Source organism: Somniosus microcephalus, chromosome 14 (genome assembly GCF_052327205.1).
Source record: "Somniosus microcephalus isolate GS21.2 chromosome 14, FLI_Smic_1.0, whole genome shotgun sequence".
Taxonomy (NCBI): domain Eukaryota; kingdom Metazoa; phylum Chordata; class Chondrichthyes; order Squaliformes; family Somniosidae; genus Somniosus; species Somniosus microcephalus.
Genome location: NC_141000.1, coordinates 133,590,953 through 133,609,091, shown reverse-complemented (window position 1 = coordinate 133,609,091; position 18,139 = coordinate 133,590,953). Strand labels below are relative to the sequence as shown.

The window sequence follows — 18,139 nt, the reverse complement described above, 5'->3', positions numbered from 1 at the left end:
CAGCCTGGAACTATCTGCACACGACTAGGACCACTGATGTATACCGTGGACATCGGAGAAAGCACAATAAGGCGCCATGCTGACCAAATCATCAAGTCATCCGAAAAGGGACAACCTACACCGCCACTCTATACATCTAACGATGAAGTGGAGATACCCATATCTACCTCCGATCCGGTGATACTGGAACCCGATGAACCCGACACTGGCATTCAAGCCGAATCAGCCTTGCCAGAAGAACCTACTACACCACCAGAAACTACTACACCCCCGAGGCGTTATCCGGACCGAGTCAGGAAGCCTCCTGAGAGACTAACTTATAATTAATTAATACAGCAATGTATATTATTTTGCATATAACATGTAATTAATAATTACTTAAAAATATGATGTACTGGTTAACTAAAAGGAGAGCAATTGTGGTGTATGTGCCTTTAAGAGCCCCAGGTGTGAGTAATGCCGGCAATTGCCACTTGGGCTATATAAGCCTGTGTATTGTGTATATCCTTTAGAACCCCCCCCAGACTTGCTTAGTAAATACCTATGAACCAACTCCTGTCTTCCGTGTCTTTATCTACACACGGACACTACAGTGCGGTCTCGCTTGGTCCAGCGTAACAGAGGCCAGCGTAGGGGTCGGTGTGTCGCTGCGGGTATCAGATGGGGGGGGGTTGGCGGCCTGCTGCGTCCCGGCTGGTGTCCAAGATGGCGGCGTCCATGATTCCCATGTGGCTGGAGTCGTTCAAGATGGCTGCTGCTGCGGTGGTTCGCACATGGCTGGGGAGGCCCAAGATGGCGGCCCGCACGGCCCACACGCGGCGCTGTTAGGAGCCCAAGATGGCGGCTCGCACGGCCCACACGCGGCGCTGCTGGCGTTCGGGGTGACTTTGGCCTTGCAGACGCTAGCGTAGTGTCCCTTTTTCCCGCAGCCCGAGCAGGTCGCATTCTTCGCCGGGCAGCGCGCTCTGGGGTGTTTGGCCTGGCCATAGAAGTAGCATTTCTGGCCTTGGGACACTGCTGTCTGGCTTTGGGACACTGCTGCGGTGGTTGGGCCGTTGTTGGGCTGTGGCTGGGGTGGCACGGTGCTATGGGGCTGTCCTACCGTGTCCCAGGTTGTCGTTCCCCGCGGCGTCCACAGTGCAGAGGAGTAGGCATCCATGCCCCGGTAGGCTGCGTCCAGCGTTAGTGCGATTTCGGAGGCTTTGTCGAGGGTGAGGTCACTCTGCTCCAGCAGTCGCTGTCGGGTGTAGTTGGACCTGTGGCCCGCTACGAAGGCATCCCGGATCAGTTCCTCCGTGTACTTAGCGGGCATTACCGCCTTACACCCACAGGCCCGGCCAAGCACAGACAGTGCTTGGAGGTATTCCTCAGTCGATTCCCCAGGTTGTTGCTTGCGACTCCCCAGGAGGTGCCTGGCGTAAACTTCGTTCACAGGGCGCGTGTACTGGGTCTTGAGGAGCTGGAGGGCGGCTGTGTACGAGGTCGCGTCCCGGATGACTGAGTACACTCGGTGGTTCACCTTGGAGATCAGGACAGACAGTTTGTTCGCATCCGTTACGACCGCAGTGGAGGCAGTCAGGAATGCCTCGAAGCACATGAGCCAGTGAGCAAACTTGGTGGAAGCGTCCGCTTCCCGACTGTCCAGGTCCAGGCATGCTGGTGTGAGGATCTTGTCCATTATAAAAAATTTAGTTAATAAAATTGATGCGCCATCAATTACTTAAAAGACTGAGGTTAAGCGAGTAACAACCAGGCTTTTATTAACTAAAGAATGAAGGTCTAGTCTCGAGTGGTCGACCCGTCCAGAATACTAAGGGACTGGGAGGTAGTCACTTATATTCCTGGAATAGTGGGAGGAGTCAGCCGAGGCATGTCCAGACCTGTACCTAGTGGAATACACAGACACATACAGACAGGTATAACAGTGGTTTACCACAGGATGGTTTCTCAGTCTGTTCTGATCGGGGACAGTTTCTCAGTCTGTTCTCATCGGGGACAGTTTCTCAGTCTGTTCTGATCGGGGATGGTTTCTCAGTCTGTTCTGATCGGGGACGGTTTCTCAGTCTGTTCTGATCGGGGACGGTTTCTCAGTCTGTTCTGATCGGGGACAGTTTCTCAGTCTGTTCTCATCGGGGACAGTTTCTCAGTCTGTTCTCATCGGGGACAGTTTCTCAGTCTGTTCTGATCGGGGATGGTTTCTCAGTCTGTTCTGATCGGGGACGGTTTCTCAGTCTGTTCTGATCGGGGGATGGTTTCTCAGTCTGTTCCGATCGGGGACGGTTTCTCAGTCTGTTGTTCTGATCGGGGACGGTTTCTCAGTCTGTTCTGATCGGGGACGGTTTCTCAGTCTGTTCTGATCAGGGACGGTTTCTCAGTCTGTTCTGATCGGGGACGGTTTCTCACTCTGTTCTGATCGGGGACGGTTTCTCAGTCTGTTCTGATCGGGGACAGTTTCTCAGTCTGTTCTGATCGGGGACGGTTTCTCAGTCTGTTCCGATCGGGGACGGTTTCTCAGTCTGTTGTTCTGATCGGGGACGGTTTCTCAGTCTGTTGTTCTGATCGGGGACGGTTTCTCAGTCTGTTGTTCTGATCGGGGACGGTTTCTCAGTCTGTTGTTCTGATCGGGGACGGTTTCTCAGTCTGTTGTTCTGATCGGGGACGGTTTCTCAGTCTGTTGTTCTGATCGGGGACGGTTTCTCAGTCTGTTCTGATCGGGGACGGTTTCTCAGTCTGTTCTGATCAGGGACAGTTTCTCAGTCTGTTCTGATCAGGGACAGTTTCTCAGTCTGTTGTTCTGATCGGGGACGGTTTCTCAGTCTGTTGTTCTGATCGGGGACGGTTTCTCAGTCTGTTCTGATCGGGGACGGTTTCTCAGTCTGTTCTGATCGGGGACGGTTTCTCAGTCTGTTCCGATCAGGGACGGTTTCTCAGTCTGTTCCGATCGGGGACGGTTTCTCAGTCTGTTCTGATCAGGGACGGTTTCTCAGTCTGTTCTGATCGGGGACAGTTTCTCAGTCTGTTCTGATCGGGGACAGTTTCTCAGTCTGTTCTGATCGGGGACGGTTTCTCACTCTGTTCTGATCGGGGACAGTTTCTCAGTCTGTTCTGATCGGGGACAGTTTCTCAGTCTGTTCTGATCGGGGACGGTTTCTCAGTCTGTTCTGATCGGGGACGGTTTCTCAGTCTGTTCTGATCGGGGACGGTTTCTCAGTCTGTTCTGATCGGGGACAGTTTCTCAGTCTGTTCTGATCGGGGACAGTTTCTCACTCTGTTCTGATCGGGGACAGTTTCTCAGTCTGTTCTGATCGGGGACGGTTTCTCAGTCTGTTCTGATCGGGGACGGTTTCTCAGTCTGTTCTGATCGGGGACGGTTTCTCAGTCTGTTCTGATCGGGGACGGTTTCTCAGTCTGTTGCCCCTGATCCGAGATGCCCACAGCCATGGTGTGAGCCCAGGGCTGTGGCTTAGACAGTGAGAGCTCCTGAACTGGCCGTGTCCGTGTGGGAGTTGGAGGGTCTGCCTGCGGGTATAGACCTGGTTAAGTGTCCTTTTCTGATCTGGCCTTTTCTCTTGCAGGTGTGTGGTGCTGTCGGATCCCCTGAAGGATTCCTCCCGTACTCAGGAATCCTGGAACGCATTTTTCTCCAAGCTCAGGACTTTGCTGCTTATGTCGTTTACCAAGAACCTGGGAAAGTTCGAGGATGACATGAGGACCATGCGGGAGAAGAGGACGGAGGCTGGCTGGAGTTTCTGTGAATATTTCATGGTTCAGGTAGGACTGCCTGCACCTGGGACAGTTCAGCTGGATTCTTTTTCAGGCTTTTTACTTTCTGTCTGCTGCCTTAAAGGAGGAAAGGATTGACCAGCAGTCAGTGTTCCCCCTCATTTTTTTTTGGGTGCGCAGCCCTTCACAGTTTCCTTTAACGTTGCAAAAGCCGGTCCTGGGTTGCCCGGGACCAGCAGAGAGCTGCGCGGCTTATAGGGAACGTTGCCGCCAGTCCTGTGGGGTTTGACTGAAGGAGGGCAGCAGCATCTGTGAGCTGCAGTGTAACCCAGTGCGCTGCTGCTGGGAGCTGCAGTGTAACCCAGTGCCCTGCTGCTGGGAGCTGCAGTGTAACCCAGTGCCCTGCTGCTGGGAGCTGCAGTGTAACCCAGTGCGCTGCTGCTGGGAGCTGCAGTGTAACCCAGTGCCCTGCTGCTGGGAGCTGCAGTGTAACCCAGTGCGCTGCTGCTGGGAGCTGCAGTGTAACCCAGTGCCCTGCTGCTGGGAGCTGCAGTGTAACCCAGTGCCCTGCTGCTGGGAGCTGCAGTGTAACCCAGTGCCCTGCTGCTGGGAGCTGCAGTGTAACCCAGTGCCCTGCTGCTGGGAGCTGCAGTGTAACCCAGTGCCCTGCTGCTGGGAGCTGCAGTGTAACCCAGTGCGCTGCTGCTGGGAGCTGCAGTGTAACCCAGTGCGCTGCTGCTGGGAGCTGCAGTGTAACCCAGTGCCCTGCTGCTGGGAGCTGCAGTGTAACCCAGTGCCCTGCTGCTGGGAGCTGCAGTGTAACCCAGTGCCCTGCTGCTGGGAGCTGCAGTGTAACCCAGTGCCCTGCTACTGGGAGCTGCAGTGTAACCCAGTGCCCTGCTGCTGGGAGCTGCAGTGTAACCCAGTGCCCTGCTGCTGGGAGCTGCAGTGTAACCCAGTGCCCTGCTGCTGGGAGCTGCAGTGTAACCCAGTGCGCTGCTGCTGGGAGCTGCAGTGTAACCCAGTGCCCTGCTGCTGGGAGCTGCAGTGTAACCCAGTGCCCTGCTGCTGGGAGCTGCATTGTAACCCAGTGCCCTGCTGCTGGGAGCTGCAGTGTAACCCAGTGCCCTGCTGCTGGGAGCTGCAGTGTAACCCAGTGCCCTGCTGCTGGGAGCTGCAGTGTAACCCAGTGCCCTGCTGCTGGGAGCTGCATTGTAACCCAGTGCGCTGCTGCTGGGAGCTGCAGTGTAACCCAGTGCCCTGCTGCTGGGAGCTGCAGTGTAACCCAGTGCCCTGCTGCTGGGAGCTGCAGTGTAACCCAGTGCCCTGCTGCTGGGAGCTGCAGTGTAACCCAGTGCCCTGCTGCTGGGAGCTGCAGTGTAACCCAGTGCGCTGCTGCTGGGAGCTGCAGTGTAACCCAGTGCGCTGCTGCTGGGAGCTGCATTGTAACCCAGTGCGCTGCTGCTGGGAGCTGCATTGTAACCCAGTGCCCTGCTGCTGGGAGCTGCAGTGTAACCCAGTGCCCTGCTGCTGGGAGCTGCAGTGTAACCCAGTGCCCTGCTGCTGGGAGCTGCAGTGTAACCCAGTGCCCTGCTGCTGGGAGCTGCAGTGTAACCCAGTGCCCTGCTGCTGGGAGCTGCATTGTAACCCAGTGCCCTGCTGCTGGGAGCTGCTGTGTAACCCAGTGCCCTGCTGCTGGGAGCTGCAGTGTAACCCAGTGCCCTGCTGCTGGGAGCTGCAGTGTAACCCAGTGCCCTGCTGCTGGGAGCTGCAGTGTAACCCAGTGCCCTGCTGCTGGGAGCTGCAGTGTAACCCAGTGCCCTGCTGCTGGGAGCTGCATTGTAACCCAGTGCCCTGCTACTGGGAGCTGCAGTGTAACCCAGTGCCCTGCTGCTGGGAGCTGCAGTGTAACCCAGTGCGCTGCCGCTGGGAGCTGCAGTGTAACCCAGTGCGCTGCTGCTGGCAGCTGCCGTGTAACCCAGTGCGCTGCTGCTGGGAGCTGCATTATAACCCAGTGCGCTGCTGCTGGGAGCTGCATTGTAACGCAGTGCGCTGCTGCTGGGAGCTGCAGTGTAACCCAGTGCCCTGCTGCTGGGAGCTGCAGTGTAACCCAGTGCCCTGCTGCTGGGAGCTGCAGTGTAACCCAGTGCGCTGCTGCTGGGAACTGCATTGTAACCCAGTGCGCTGCTGCTGGGAGCTGCAGTGTAACCCAGTGCCCTGCTGCTGGGAGCTGCAGTGTAACCCAGTGCCCTGCTGCTGGGAGCTGCAGTGTAACCCAGTGCCCTGCTGCTGGGAACTGCACTGTAACCCAGTGCCCTGCTGCTGGGAGCTGCCGTGTAACCCAGTGCGCTGCTGCTGGGAGCTGCATTGTAACCCAGTGCCCTGCTGCTGGGAGCTGCACTGTAACCCAGTGCCCTGCTGCTGGGAGCTGCCGTGTAACCCAGTGCGCTGCTGCTGGGAACTGCACTGTAACCCAGTGCCCTGCTGCTGGGAGCTGCCGTGTAACCCAGTGCGCTGCTGCTGGGAGCTGCATTGTAACCCAGTGCGCTGCTGCTGGGAGCTGCATTGTAACGCAGTGCGCTGCTGCTGGGAGCTGCAGTGTAACCCAGTGCCCTGCTGCTGGGAGCTGCAGTGTAACCCAGTGCGCTGCTGCTGGGAGCTGCATTGTAACCCAGTGCGCTGCTGCTGGGAGCTGCACTGTAACCCAGTGCGCTGCTGCTGGGAACTGCACTGTAACCCAGTGCCCTGCTGCTGGGAGCTGCCGTGTAACCCAGTGCGCTGCTGCTGGGAGCTGCATTGTAACCCAGTGCGCTGCTGCTGGGAGCTGCATTGTAACGCAGTGCGCTGCTGCTGGGAGCTGCAGTGTAACCCAGTGCCCTGCTGCTGGGAGCTGCAGTGTAACCCAGTGCCCTGCTGCTGGGAGCTGCAGTGTAACCCAGTGCCCTGCTGCTGGGAGCTGCAGTGTAACCCAGTGCCCTGCTGCTGGGAGCTGCAGTGTAACCCAGTGCCCTGCTGCTGGGAGCTGCAGTGTAACCCAGTGCCCTGCTGCTGGGAGCTGCACTGTAACCCAGTGCCCTGCTGCTGGGAGCTGCAGTGTAACCCAGTGCGCTGCTGCTGGGAGCTGCAGTGTAACCCAGTGCCCTGCTGCTGGGAGCTGCAGTGTAACCCAGTGCCCTGCTGCTGGGAGCTGCACTGTAACCCAGTGCGCTGCTGCTGGGTGCTGCAGTGTAACCCAGTGCGCTGCTGCTGGGAGCTGCAGTGTAACCCAGTGCGCTGCTGCTGGGAGCTGCATTGTAACCCAGTGCGCTGCTGCTGGGAGCTGCAGTGTAACCCAGTGCCCTGCTGCTGGGAGCTGCAGTGTAACCCAGTGCGCTGCTGCTGGGAACTGCATTGTAACCCAGTGCCCTGCTGCTGGGAGCTGCAGTGTAACCCAGTGCCCTGCTGCTGGGAGCTGCATTGTAACCCAGTGCGCTGCTGCTGGGAACTACAGTGTAACCCAGTGCAGGTGGTGGTGGGGGAGAGAAAGAGAATAACATGAACACTAGATCTACTGCGGACGTATTGATGCTCTCTCTCGGGGATGTTGTGTAAGCTCAAGTGAGGTGATTTGCTGTGAAGGGTATGTCGACCCCTGTACCCACAGGTGTGCCCCTGGAGTCAGTGCAGTTGGTGTTTGCCGTGTTGAAGGTGGAAGGATATGTGTATTTTTCGGCGTCCTGACATTCCTTCTGCCTGTTCTGTGGTTGAAGGAGGAGCTGGCCTTCGTGTTCGAGATGCTGCAGCAGTTTGAGGACGCACTCGTACAGTATGATGAGCTTGACGCGCTCTTCACGCAGTACGTTGTCAACTACGGTGCTGGAGGTAAGTGTTAGTCTAGCTTGTCCCAGTTAATCCAGACACAAGCCTTGGCCTGTGTGGAGGTTGCTGATCCCCACACCAGCAGCAGTAGGGACATAGAATCAACTACAGAGCTGCTCATCTTCCGACAGAGCTGCTGGGCTAGGGAGGGGAAACTTGGGAAACATCTAAGTATGTTTGTGTGAGAGTGAGTGTGTGTGAGAGTGTGTGTGTGTGTGTGCGTGAGCGAGAGTGTGTGTGCGCACGAGTGAGCGAGAGTGTGTGTGTGTGCACGCGCGAGTGAGTGAGTGAGTGTGTGTGCGCGAGTGTGTGTGAGCGAGAGTGTGTGTGCGTGCGCGAGAGTGTGTGTGTGCGCGCGAGTGAGCGAGAGTGTGTGCGCGCGAGTGAGTGTGTGTGTGCGCGCGAGTGAGTGTGTGTGTGCGCGCGAGTGAGTGTGTGTGTGTACGCGCGCGCGAGTGAGTGTGCGCGCGCGAGTGAGCGAGTGTGTGCGTGTGCGTGCGAGTGAGTGAGAGTGTGTGCGCGCGAGTGAGTGTGTGCGCGTGAGAGTGTGTGCGCGCGAGTGAGTGCGCGTGAGAGTGTGTGCGCGCGAGTGAGTGCGCGTGAGAGTGTGTGCGCGCGCGAGTGTGAGAGTGAGTGTGTGCGCGCGCGAGTGAGTGAGAGTGCGTGTGTGTGTGTGTGTGTGTGTGTGTGTGTGTGTGTGCGCGTGTGTGCGTGCGTGCGTGTGCGCGAGCCCCCTGCAACCAAATATTGCCTCCACACTCTCTCCCCTCCCCCTCCCATGGAGATAAGGTGTCGGACTCCCTGCCCATCTGATGTTCGGTCCTGTTCCCCCGTATTTCAGACGGAGCCAATTGGCTGACCTCGTTCTGCCAGCCGGTGCGGAACTGGAACGGGCTGGTCCTTCGCAAACCCATTGACATGGAGAAGAGGGAATTCATCCAGAAGAACAAGGCCACACTGCTGGACCTGCGGAGCTACCTGTTCTCGCGGCAGTGCACGCTGCTCATCTTCCTACAGAGGCCCTGGGAGGTGGCACAGCGCGCCCTCGAGCTGCTGCACAACTGTGTCCAGGAGCTGAAGCTGTTGGAGGTAACGCACACTGAGGGGGGGGGGGTGGGGGGGCTTCACTTAGTCTCTCAGTTCCCCCCTGAGCCATCGGAAGCTTTAATAAAGGATCTGCTGAGGTATCGCAATTTCCTCTTGTCCTGTAAGGCTGCTGGATTGACGAGGGGAATGGGAAAGGATGTTAGCTTCGAGAGAGGGCCCGGTTTACATTCTGCGGATATACCAGACTCATCCCCTGTCCTGCAAACCTCATCACCTCTCTAATCTAATCTACCATCCTTCCCCATTCCCCCCCTCTCTACTCTAACTCATCTTTCAGCGTTTCACCCCACCTCCCCATTGTCCTAATCGAACATGTCCTGCCCCATGACCTCTGAACTGTGGCTCTGCACACTTCCCTCAACGTTCCTGAGATTTAAAACTCAAAGCTTCGTGTCTCCGGACCGCCACCTGGAGAAACGCACTCTGCTCACCCTGCACTGGGCATAACCTGTGCTTGGCCCTGGGGCTACGATGCCCGCGCTGTACCCGGGGTGCACTGTGGCCACAATACAGCCACTGTCTAGCGATTTCTATGCTTTTTTTTTATATAAGTGTTCTGCAAATTCAGCAGTAACCACCCTGGAAACCAAACTCATGAGATTACAGCACACAAAGGAGACAGAGACTCCGCACAATCGACTGACGCCAGGAAAGCTGTGTCACAAATCGACTTCCTCTGCTTCATTGTTAAACCATCGTCAGTTTTACAGTCATTTTTTAAGTTGCAATATGTGCTGAATGAAACCCTTTCTACACTATCAAATCAAACACTCCCAGGGCAGGTACAGCACGGGTTAGATACAGAGTAAAGCTCCCTCTACACTGTCCCATCAAACACTCCCAGGGCAGGTACAGCACGGGTTAGATACAGAGTAAAGCTCCCTCTACACTGTCCCATCAAACACTCCCAGGGCAGGTACAGCACGGGGTTAGATACAGAGTAAAGCTCCCTCTACACTGTCCCATCAAACACTCCCAGGGCAGGTACAGCACGGGTTAGATACAGAGTAAAGCTCCCTCTACACTGTCCCATCAAACACTCCCAGGGCAGGTACAACACGGGTTAGATACAGAGTAAAGCTCCCTCTACACTGTCCCATCAAACACTCCCAGGGCAGGTACAGCACGGGTTAGATACAGAGTAAAGCTCCCTCTACACTGTCCCATCAAACACTCCCAGGGCAGGTACAGCACGGGTTAGATACAGAGTAAAGCTCCCTCTACACTGTCCCATCAAACACTCCCAGGGCAGATACAGCATGGGGTTAGATACAGAGTAAAGCTCCCTCCACACTGCCCCGTGCTGTTGATACGTGTGCCGGTGGGCGTGTTGTCACTGGTCCCTGTCCTTGTGCAGGTGTCAGTCCCGGTCGGGGCCCTGGATTGTTGGGTGTTCCTGAGTTGCCTGGAGGTGCTGCAGAGAATCGAAGGCTGCTGTGACCAAGTGCAGCTGGAGAACAATTGCTGCCACACTGTTGGGCTTTGGAGCTATGCCACAGAAAAGGTATTTGAGCAACTGATGAGCTGATGTTGGCGGTGCTGTTACCATGGCAACCAGGTGCAGGGAAAATAAAGATCAATCATTATTTCTAATTTTAACCCTTAATGGTGCCTGCGTTTCCCCCGCAATGTGATGGAGCGCGGGACCGTGCCTGCGTTTCCCCCGCAGTGTGATGGAGCGCGGGACCGTGCCTGCGTTTCCCCCGCAGTGTGATGGAGCGCGGGACCGTGCCTGCGTTTCCCCCGCAATGTGATGGAGCGCGGGACCGTGCCTGCGTTTCCCCCGCAGTGTGATGGAGCGCGGGACCGTGCCTGCGTTTCCCCCGCAGTGTGATGGAGCGCGGGACCGTGCCTGCGTTTCCCCCGCAGTGTGACGGAGCACGGGACCGTGCCTGCGTTTCCCCCGCAGTGTGACGGAGCACGGGACCGTGCCTGCGTTTCCCCCGCAGTGTGACGGAGCACGGGACCGTGCCTGCGTTTCCCCCGCAGTGTGACGGAGCACGGGACCGTGCCTGCGTTTCCCCCGCAGTGTGACGGAGCGCGGGACCGTGCCTGCGTTTCCCCCGCAGTGTGACGGAGCGCGGGACCGTGCCTGCGTTTCCCCCGCAGTGTGACGGAGCACGGGACCGTGCCTGCGTTTCCCCCGCAGTGTGACGGAGCGCGAGACCGTGCCTGCGTTTCCCCCGCAGTGTGACGGAGCGCGGGACCGTGCCTGCGTTTCCCCCGCAGTGTGACGGAGCGCGGGACCGTGCCTGCGTTTCCCCCGCAGTGTGACGGAGCGCGGGACCGTGCCTGCGTTTCCCCCGCAGTGTGACGGAGCGCGGGACCGTGTCTGCGTTTCCCCCGCAGTGTGACGGAGCGCGGGACCGTGCCTGCGTTTCCCCCGCAGTGTGACGGAGCGCGAGACCGTGCCTGCGTTTCCCCCGCAGTGTGACGGAGCGCGGGACCGTGTCTGCGTTTCCCCCGCAGTGTGACGGAGCGCGAGACCGTGCCTGCGTTTCCCCCGCAGTGTGACGGAGCGCGGGACCGTGTCTGCGTTTCCCCCGCAGTGTGACGGAGCGCGGGACCGTGCCTGCGTTTCCCCCGCAGTGTGACGGAGCGCGGAACCGTGCCTGCGTTTCCCCCGCAGTGTGACGGAGCGCGGGACCGTGCCTGCGTTTTCCCCGCAGTGTGACGGAGCACGGGACCGTGCCTGCGTTTCCCCCGCAGTGTGACGGAGCGCGGGACCGTGCCTGCGTTTCCCCCGCAGTGTGATGGAGCGCGGGACCGTGTCTGTGTTTCCCCCGCAGTGTGATGGAGCGCAGGACCGTGCCTGCGTTTCTCCCCCCCCCCCCCCCCCCAACCCAGTGTGACGGAGCGCGGGACCGTGCCTGCGTTTCCCCCACAGTGTGATGGAGCGCGGGACCGTGCCTGCGCATTTCCCCCGCAGTGTGATGGTGTGCGGGACCGTGCCTGCATTTCCCCCGCAGTGTGATGGAGCGCGGGACCGTGCCTGCGCGTTTCCCCCGCAGTGTGATGGAGCGCGGTGCGGGAGGAGGGGGTTTAGTTACACTGACCCGGGTTACTGTCCGGTTGCTCCGATACAGGTACAGGTGGGATTGCACTCACCCCAATCGTATACACTAACTCTTGTCGCTCTGTAAACCCGTCAGCTGAAGTCACTTGGCAACCTGTGTGGACTGATCTCCGAGAAAGGACCGAATTCTGAAGAGCTGAACAGGACGGTGGATGTGCTGGCGGGACTGGGAGCGGAGCGACCGGAAACAGGTAAATGGGACCCTCCCCCTCCCCCTCGCTCCCCCTCCCCCCTCGCTCCCCCTCCCCCTCGCTCCCCCTACCCCTCGCTCCCCCTCGCTCCCGCTCCCCCGTCCCCTCTCGCTCCCCGTCCCCCCTCGCTCCCCCTCCCCCCTCGCTCCCCCTCCCCCTCGCTCCCCCTCCCCCCTCGCTCCCCCTCCCCCCTCGCTCCCGCTCCCCCCTCGCTCCCCCTCCCCCCTCGCTCCTCCTCCCCCTCGCTCCTCCCTTTCACTGTGTATGGGATGTTTCCCAGTTGTGCACAAGTGATGGATTTTACATGGAGATTATTGGTTGAGATTGGGGAGTAGCTGAGTACAGTCGGGGTTTCTGAAGGCCCGAGAACACAGCTTGTAGTGGGGGGGTTGGGGTACCAGTCCACGTGAAGCACCCGTTCCACTGTGAGTGAAGGTCGGGCAACGGGTGAATACTGTGAGTGAGGGCGGGTAACGGGTGAATACTGTGAGTGAGGGCGGGTAACGGGTGAATACTGTGAGTGAGGGCGGGTAACGGGTGAATACTGTGAGTGAGGGGGGACAGCGGGTGAATACTGTGAGTGAGGGTCGGGTAACGGGTGAATACTGTGAGTGAGGGGGGACAGCGGGTGAATACTGTGAGTGAGGGCGGGTAGCGGGTGAATACTGTGAGTGAGGGCGGGTAACGGGTGAATACTGTGAGTGAGGGGGGACAGCGGGTGAATACTGTGAGTGAGGGCGGGTAACGGGTGAATACTGTGAGTGAGGGGGGACAGCGGGTGAATACTGTGAGTGGGGGTCGGGTAGCGGGTGAATACTGTGAGTGAGGGTCGGGTAGCGGGTGAATACTGTGAGTGAGGGGGGACAGCGGGTGAATACTGTGAGTGAGGGCGGGTAACGGGTGAATATTGTGAGTGAGGGCGGGTAACGGGTGAATACTGTGAGTGAGGGCGGGTAACGGGTGAATACTGTGAGTGAGGGCGGGTAACGGGTGAATACTGTGAGTGAGGGCGGGTAACGGGTGAATACTGAGTGAGTGAGGGGGGACAGCGGGTGAATACTGTGAGTGAGGGCAGGTAACGGGTGAATATTGTGAGTGAGGGCGGGTAACGGGTGAATACTGTGAGTGAGGGCGGGTAACGGGTGAATACTGTGAGTGAGGGCGGGTAACGGGTGAATACTGTGAGTGAGGGCAGGTAACGGGTGAATACTGTGAGTGAGGGGGGACAGCGGGTGAATACTGTGAGTGGGGGTCGGGTAGCGGGTGAATATTGTGAGTGAGGGCGGTAACGGGTGAATACTGTGAGTGAGGGCGGGTAACGGGTGAATACTGTGAGTGAGGGCGGGTAACGGGTGAATACTGTGAGTGAGGGCGGGTAACGGGTGAATACTGGAGTGAGTGAGGGGGACAGCGGGTGAATACTGTGAGTGAGGGCGGGTAACGGGTGAATACTGTGAGTGAGGGACGGGTAACGGGTGAATACTGTGAGTGAGGGCGGGTAACGGGTGAATACTGTGAGTGAGGGGGGTAACGGGTGAATACTGTGAGTGGGGGTCGGGTAGCGGGTGAATATTGTGAGTGAGGGCGGGTAACGGGTGAATATTGTGAGTGAGGGCAGGTAGCGGGTGAATACTGTGAGTGAGGGACGGGTAGCGGGTGAATATTGTGAGTGAGGGCAGGTAGCGGGTGAATACTGTGAGTGAGGGTCGGGTAACGGGTGAATACTGTGAGTGAGGGCGGGTAAACGGGTGAATACTGTGAGTGAGGGGGGACAGCGGGTGAATACTGTGAGTGGGGGTCGGGTAGCGGGTGAATATTGTGAGTGAGGGCAGGTAGCGGGTGAATACTGTGAGTGAGGGACGGGTAGCGGGTGAATACTGTGAGTGAGGGGGGACAGCGGGTGAATACTGTGAGTGAGGGACGGGTAGCGGGTGAATACTGTGAGTGAGGGCGGGTAACGGGTGAATATTGTGAGTGAGGGCGGGTAACGGGTGAATATTGTGAGTGAGGGGGGACAGCGGGTGAATAACAGTGAGTGAGGGTTGGGTAGCAGGTGAATACTGCGAGTGAGGGCAGGTAGCGGGTGAATACTGTGAGTGAGGGCGGGTAGCGGGTGAATACTGTGAGTGAGGGCGGGTAACGGGTGAATACTGTGAGTGAGGGACGGGTAACGGGTGAATACTGTGAGTGAGGGCGGGTAACGGGTGAATACTGTGAGTGAGGGCGGGTAACGGGTGAATACTGTGAGTGGGGGTCGGGTAGCGGGTGAATACTGTGAGTGAGGGCAGGTAACGGGTGAATACTGTGAGTGAGGGGGAACAGCGGGTGAATACTGTGAGTGGGGGTCGGGTAGCGGGTGAATATTGTGAGTGAGGGCGGGTAACGGGTGAATATTGTGAGTGAGGGCAGGTAGCGGGTGAATACTGTGAGTGAGGGACGGGTAGCGGGTGAATATTGTGAGTGAGGGCAGGTAGCGGGTGAATACTGTGAGTGAGGGTCGGGTAACGGGTGAATACTGTGAGTGAGGGCGGGTAACGGGTGAATACTGTGAGTGAGGGGGGACAGCGGGTGAATACTGTGAGTGGGGGTCGGGTAGCGGGTGAATATTGTGAGTGAGGGCAGGTAGCGGGTGAATACTGTGAGTGAGGGACGGGTAGCGGGTGAATACTGTGAGTGAGGGGGGACAGCGGGTGAATACTGTGAGTGAGGGCGGGTAACGGGTGAATACTGTGAGTGAGGGGGGACAGCGGGTGAATACTGTGAGTGGGGGTCGGGTAGCGGGTGAATATTGTGAGTGAGGGCAGGTAGCGGGTGAATACTGCGAGTGAGGGCAGGTAGCGGGTGAATACTGTGAGTGAGGGGGGACAGCGGGTGAATACTGTGAGTGAGGGCGGGTAACGGGTGAATACTGTGAGTGAGGGCGGGTAACGGGTGAATACTGTGAGTGAGGGCGGGTAACGGGTGAATACTGTGAGTGAGGGCGGGTAACGGGTGAATACTGTGAGTGAGGGCGGGTAACGGGTGAATACTGTGAGTGAGGGTCGGGTAGCGGGTGAATACTGTGAGTGAGGGCGGGTAACGGGTGAATACTGTGAGTGAGGGCGGGTAACGGGTGAATACTGTGAGTGAGGGGGGACAGCGGGTGAATACTGTGAGTGAGGGCGGGTAACGGGTGAATACTGTGAGTGAGGGCGGGTAACGGGTGAATACTGTGAGTGAGGGTCGGGTAGCGGGTGAATACTGTGAGTGAGGGCGGGTAACGGGTGAATACTGTGAGTGAGGGCGGGTAACGGGTGAATACTGTGAGTGAGGGCGGGTAGCGGGTGAATACTGTGAGTGAGGGACGGGTAGCGGGTGAATACTGTGAGTGAGGGGGGACAGCGGGTGAATACTGTGAGTGAGGGCGGGTAACGGGTGAATACTGTGAGTGAGGGCGGGTAACGGGTGAATACTGAGAGTGAGGGCGGGTAACGGGTGAATACTGTGAGTGAGGGCGGGTAGCGGGTGAATACTGTGAGTGAGGGCGGGTAACGGGTGAATACTGTGAGTGAGGGCGGGTAACGGGTGAATACTGTGAGTGAGGGCGGGTAGCGGGTGAATACTGTGAGTGAGGGCGGGTAGCGGGTGAATACTGTGTGCTGGAGCGGCCCCATGTGGAGGCATCAGGTAATGCAGCACGCCTTTTCTCTAGGTTGCTTTTAGGCAAGTTCACAATCAAAAATCAGCAGACCTTTCAGCCCCGACCTTTCACACTTAACCCCATGAACAGACACCAAGCACCTGACAGACGAGCCCTGTCTGGCTGGACATGCAAACTTCCACAAAACCACCCAGAGGTTGCACCGTTCTGCTTCCTACATACACATTCCACCTCTGCCCCACATCTCTCTATATTACTGGGGCAGAACAGGCTTCGATCGCCGAGCGGGGTTTACAAAGTCCAGTGAAATTATTGCCTGTAGTGAAGGGCTTGATTCCCAGGGGACACAACAACTTTACACAGCACCCTTAATGTAAGAAAATTCCCGGTGCTACAGAGGTGCGGGGAACTGAGATACGGAGTGAGGAAAGGAGCGGGGTGGCTGAAAGGCAGGTTGAAGAGATGGTGGAGACAGAGAGTAGAGGGGTCAGGGAGCAGCATTGAGGGGTAAAGGCTCTGCCACCAAAGGGATATACTGAGAAGGTGGGGGTGTGTGGTGGGGTACGGTGGGAGTGGGGGGTTGGTGGGGTTTGGGGGTATGGTGGGATTGGCGGGGTATGGTGGGAGTGGGGGGTTGGTGGGGTTTGGGGGTACAGTGGGAGTGGGAGGACGGTGGGGTTTGGGGGTATGGTGGGAGTGGGGGGTTGGTGGGGTTTGGGGGTACAGTGGGAGTGGGAGGACGGTGGGGTTTGGGGGTACGGTGGGAGTGGGAGGACGGTGAGGTTTGGGGGTACAGTGGGGTTTGGGGGTACGGTGGGCTGCAGCACAGTAGACTATATGATTACAGACTTAGACCCATCCTCTTTCAGAGCATTCACAGTCAAACCACAAACAACACTGTCAGATCACAGTCAAATTACTATGTTCCTCAAAAAGACAGAAACAAACAACATAGAAACACAACCCAGTAAACTGTACAACACCAAAAAATCGTACAGATGGGCCAAAAACGACACGGAAAAATACCAGAAAACAATTAGCAATGCATCAACTCAAGCTCTCTTAGACACCTTTCTGGATAACATATACACTCACAATAAAGAAGGCGTAAACCGGGCAGTTAGTAAACTAAACAATATTTTTGATAATTTGGCAACAAATGCAAACTTGAAAGCTCACAAGAACAAACCCAAAACAAAAAACTATGAAAAATGGTTTGACCGAGATTGCCATAACATGAGGAAAAAACTTAGAAAAATATCAAACCAAAAACACAGACATCCAGAAAACGAGGAACTACGCCTTACTTATTGTCAGACACTAACACAATACAGAAACACACTCAGAACCAAAAAAGAGCAATATATTAAGAATACACTCAGCTCCATGGAGGAATCCATAGATTCCAATTGTTTCTGGGAAAACTTGAAAACACTACACAAAAAACAACACGACGATTTGGCCATTCAAAATGGGGACACATGGGTAAACCACTGAAAAATTATACCAGAAAAACACACTAAGACCAGAGCAACACCAAATATGCAAAAAACTGGAAAAGCTAGAAATGGCCATAAAAGATAACCAAAACCCGCTGGACGCCATAATAACAGAAAAAGAACTTCTTGAAAAACTCAAGGACCTGCGACCAGGAAAAGCCTGCGGGACAGACGGCATACTAAACGAGATGATTAAACACACAGACAACAAAATGAAACTGGCTATCCTAAAACTCTTCAACTTGGTTCTGAGTGTCGGTTATTTCCCTGATATCTGGAACAAAGGACTCATAACGCCCATATACAAAAGTGGGGACAAAATCGACCCAAACAACTATCGAGGCATCTGTGTAAACAGTAACCTGGGGAAGGTATTCTGTAGCATCATAAACAAAAGACTTATAAACTTCCTTGAGGAGCACAATGTCTTGAGTAAAAGCCAAATTGGATTCCTGCCAAACTATAGAACATCCGATCATATCTTCACCCTACAGACCCTAATTGACAAACACGTTCACCATAACAAAAGCAAAATCTACGCATGCTTTGTAGATTTCCAGAAGGCTTTCGACTCCATCTGGCATGACGGTTTATTCCTGAAACTTATCAGAAGTGGGGTAGGAGGGAAAACATATGATGTAATTAAATCAATGTATACAAACAACAAATGTGCAGTTAAAATTGGAGACAAACAAACAAAATACTTCCCACAGGGGCGGGGGGTGACGCAGGGCTCGCCAATCTCACCGACACTCTTTAATATTTACATAAATGGATTGGCAAAACTACTTGAACAATCTACAGCACCCGGCCTCACCCTATATGAATCCAAGGTTAAATTCCTCCTCTATGCAGACGACCTGGTTCTGCTGTCACCTACTAAAGAGGGGCTACAGCAAAACCTGGACCTGCTGGAGTCGTACTGCCAGACTTGGGCCCTGACAATAAATCCCCAAAAAACCAAAGTCCTTGTGTTCCAGCAAAGATCCAAACATCAGGGACCCAAAATAAATTTCACAGTAGGAACAACCAAAATTGAACAAAC

The 18,139-nt window shown here is 56.4% G+C and overlaps 2 protein-coding genes across 7 annotated transcripts in view; both read left to right on the top strand.

The window, feature by feature from the left end:
• rrp1 (ribosomal RNA processing 1) overlaps positions 1–18,139 on the top strand; it is a 428,065-nt gene that overhangs the window by 35,265 nt on the left and 374,661 nt on the right. The window lies entirely within an intron of this gene.
• The window catches only part of trappc10 (trafficking protein particle complex subunit 10), a 98,895-nt gene that overhangs the window by 18,190 nt on the left and 62,566 nt on the right, over positions 1–18,139 (top strand). For all 3 annotated transcript variants that reach the window (XM_086007329.1, XM_086007330.1, XM_086007328.1), the window contains exons 4-8: positions 3,576–3,771; positions 7,473–7,584; positions 8,423–8,670; positions 10,046–10,192; positions 11,841–11,955. In XM_086007329.1, coding sequence (XP_085863455.1) covers positions 3,576–3,771; positions 7,473–7,584; positions 8,423–8,670; positions 10,046–10,192; positions 11,841–11,955 — 818 coding nt within the window. The remainder of the gene's footprint in view (positions 1–3,575; positions 3,772–7,472; positions 7,585–8,422; positions 8,671–10,045; positions 10,193–11,840; positions 11,956–18,139) is intronic.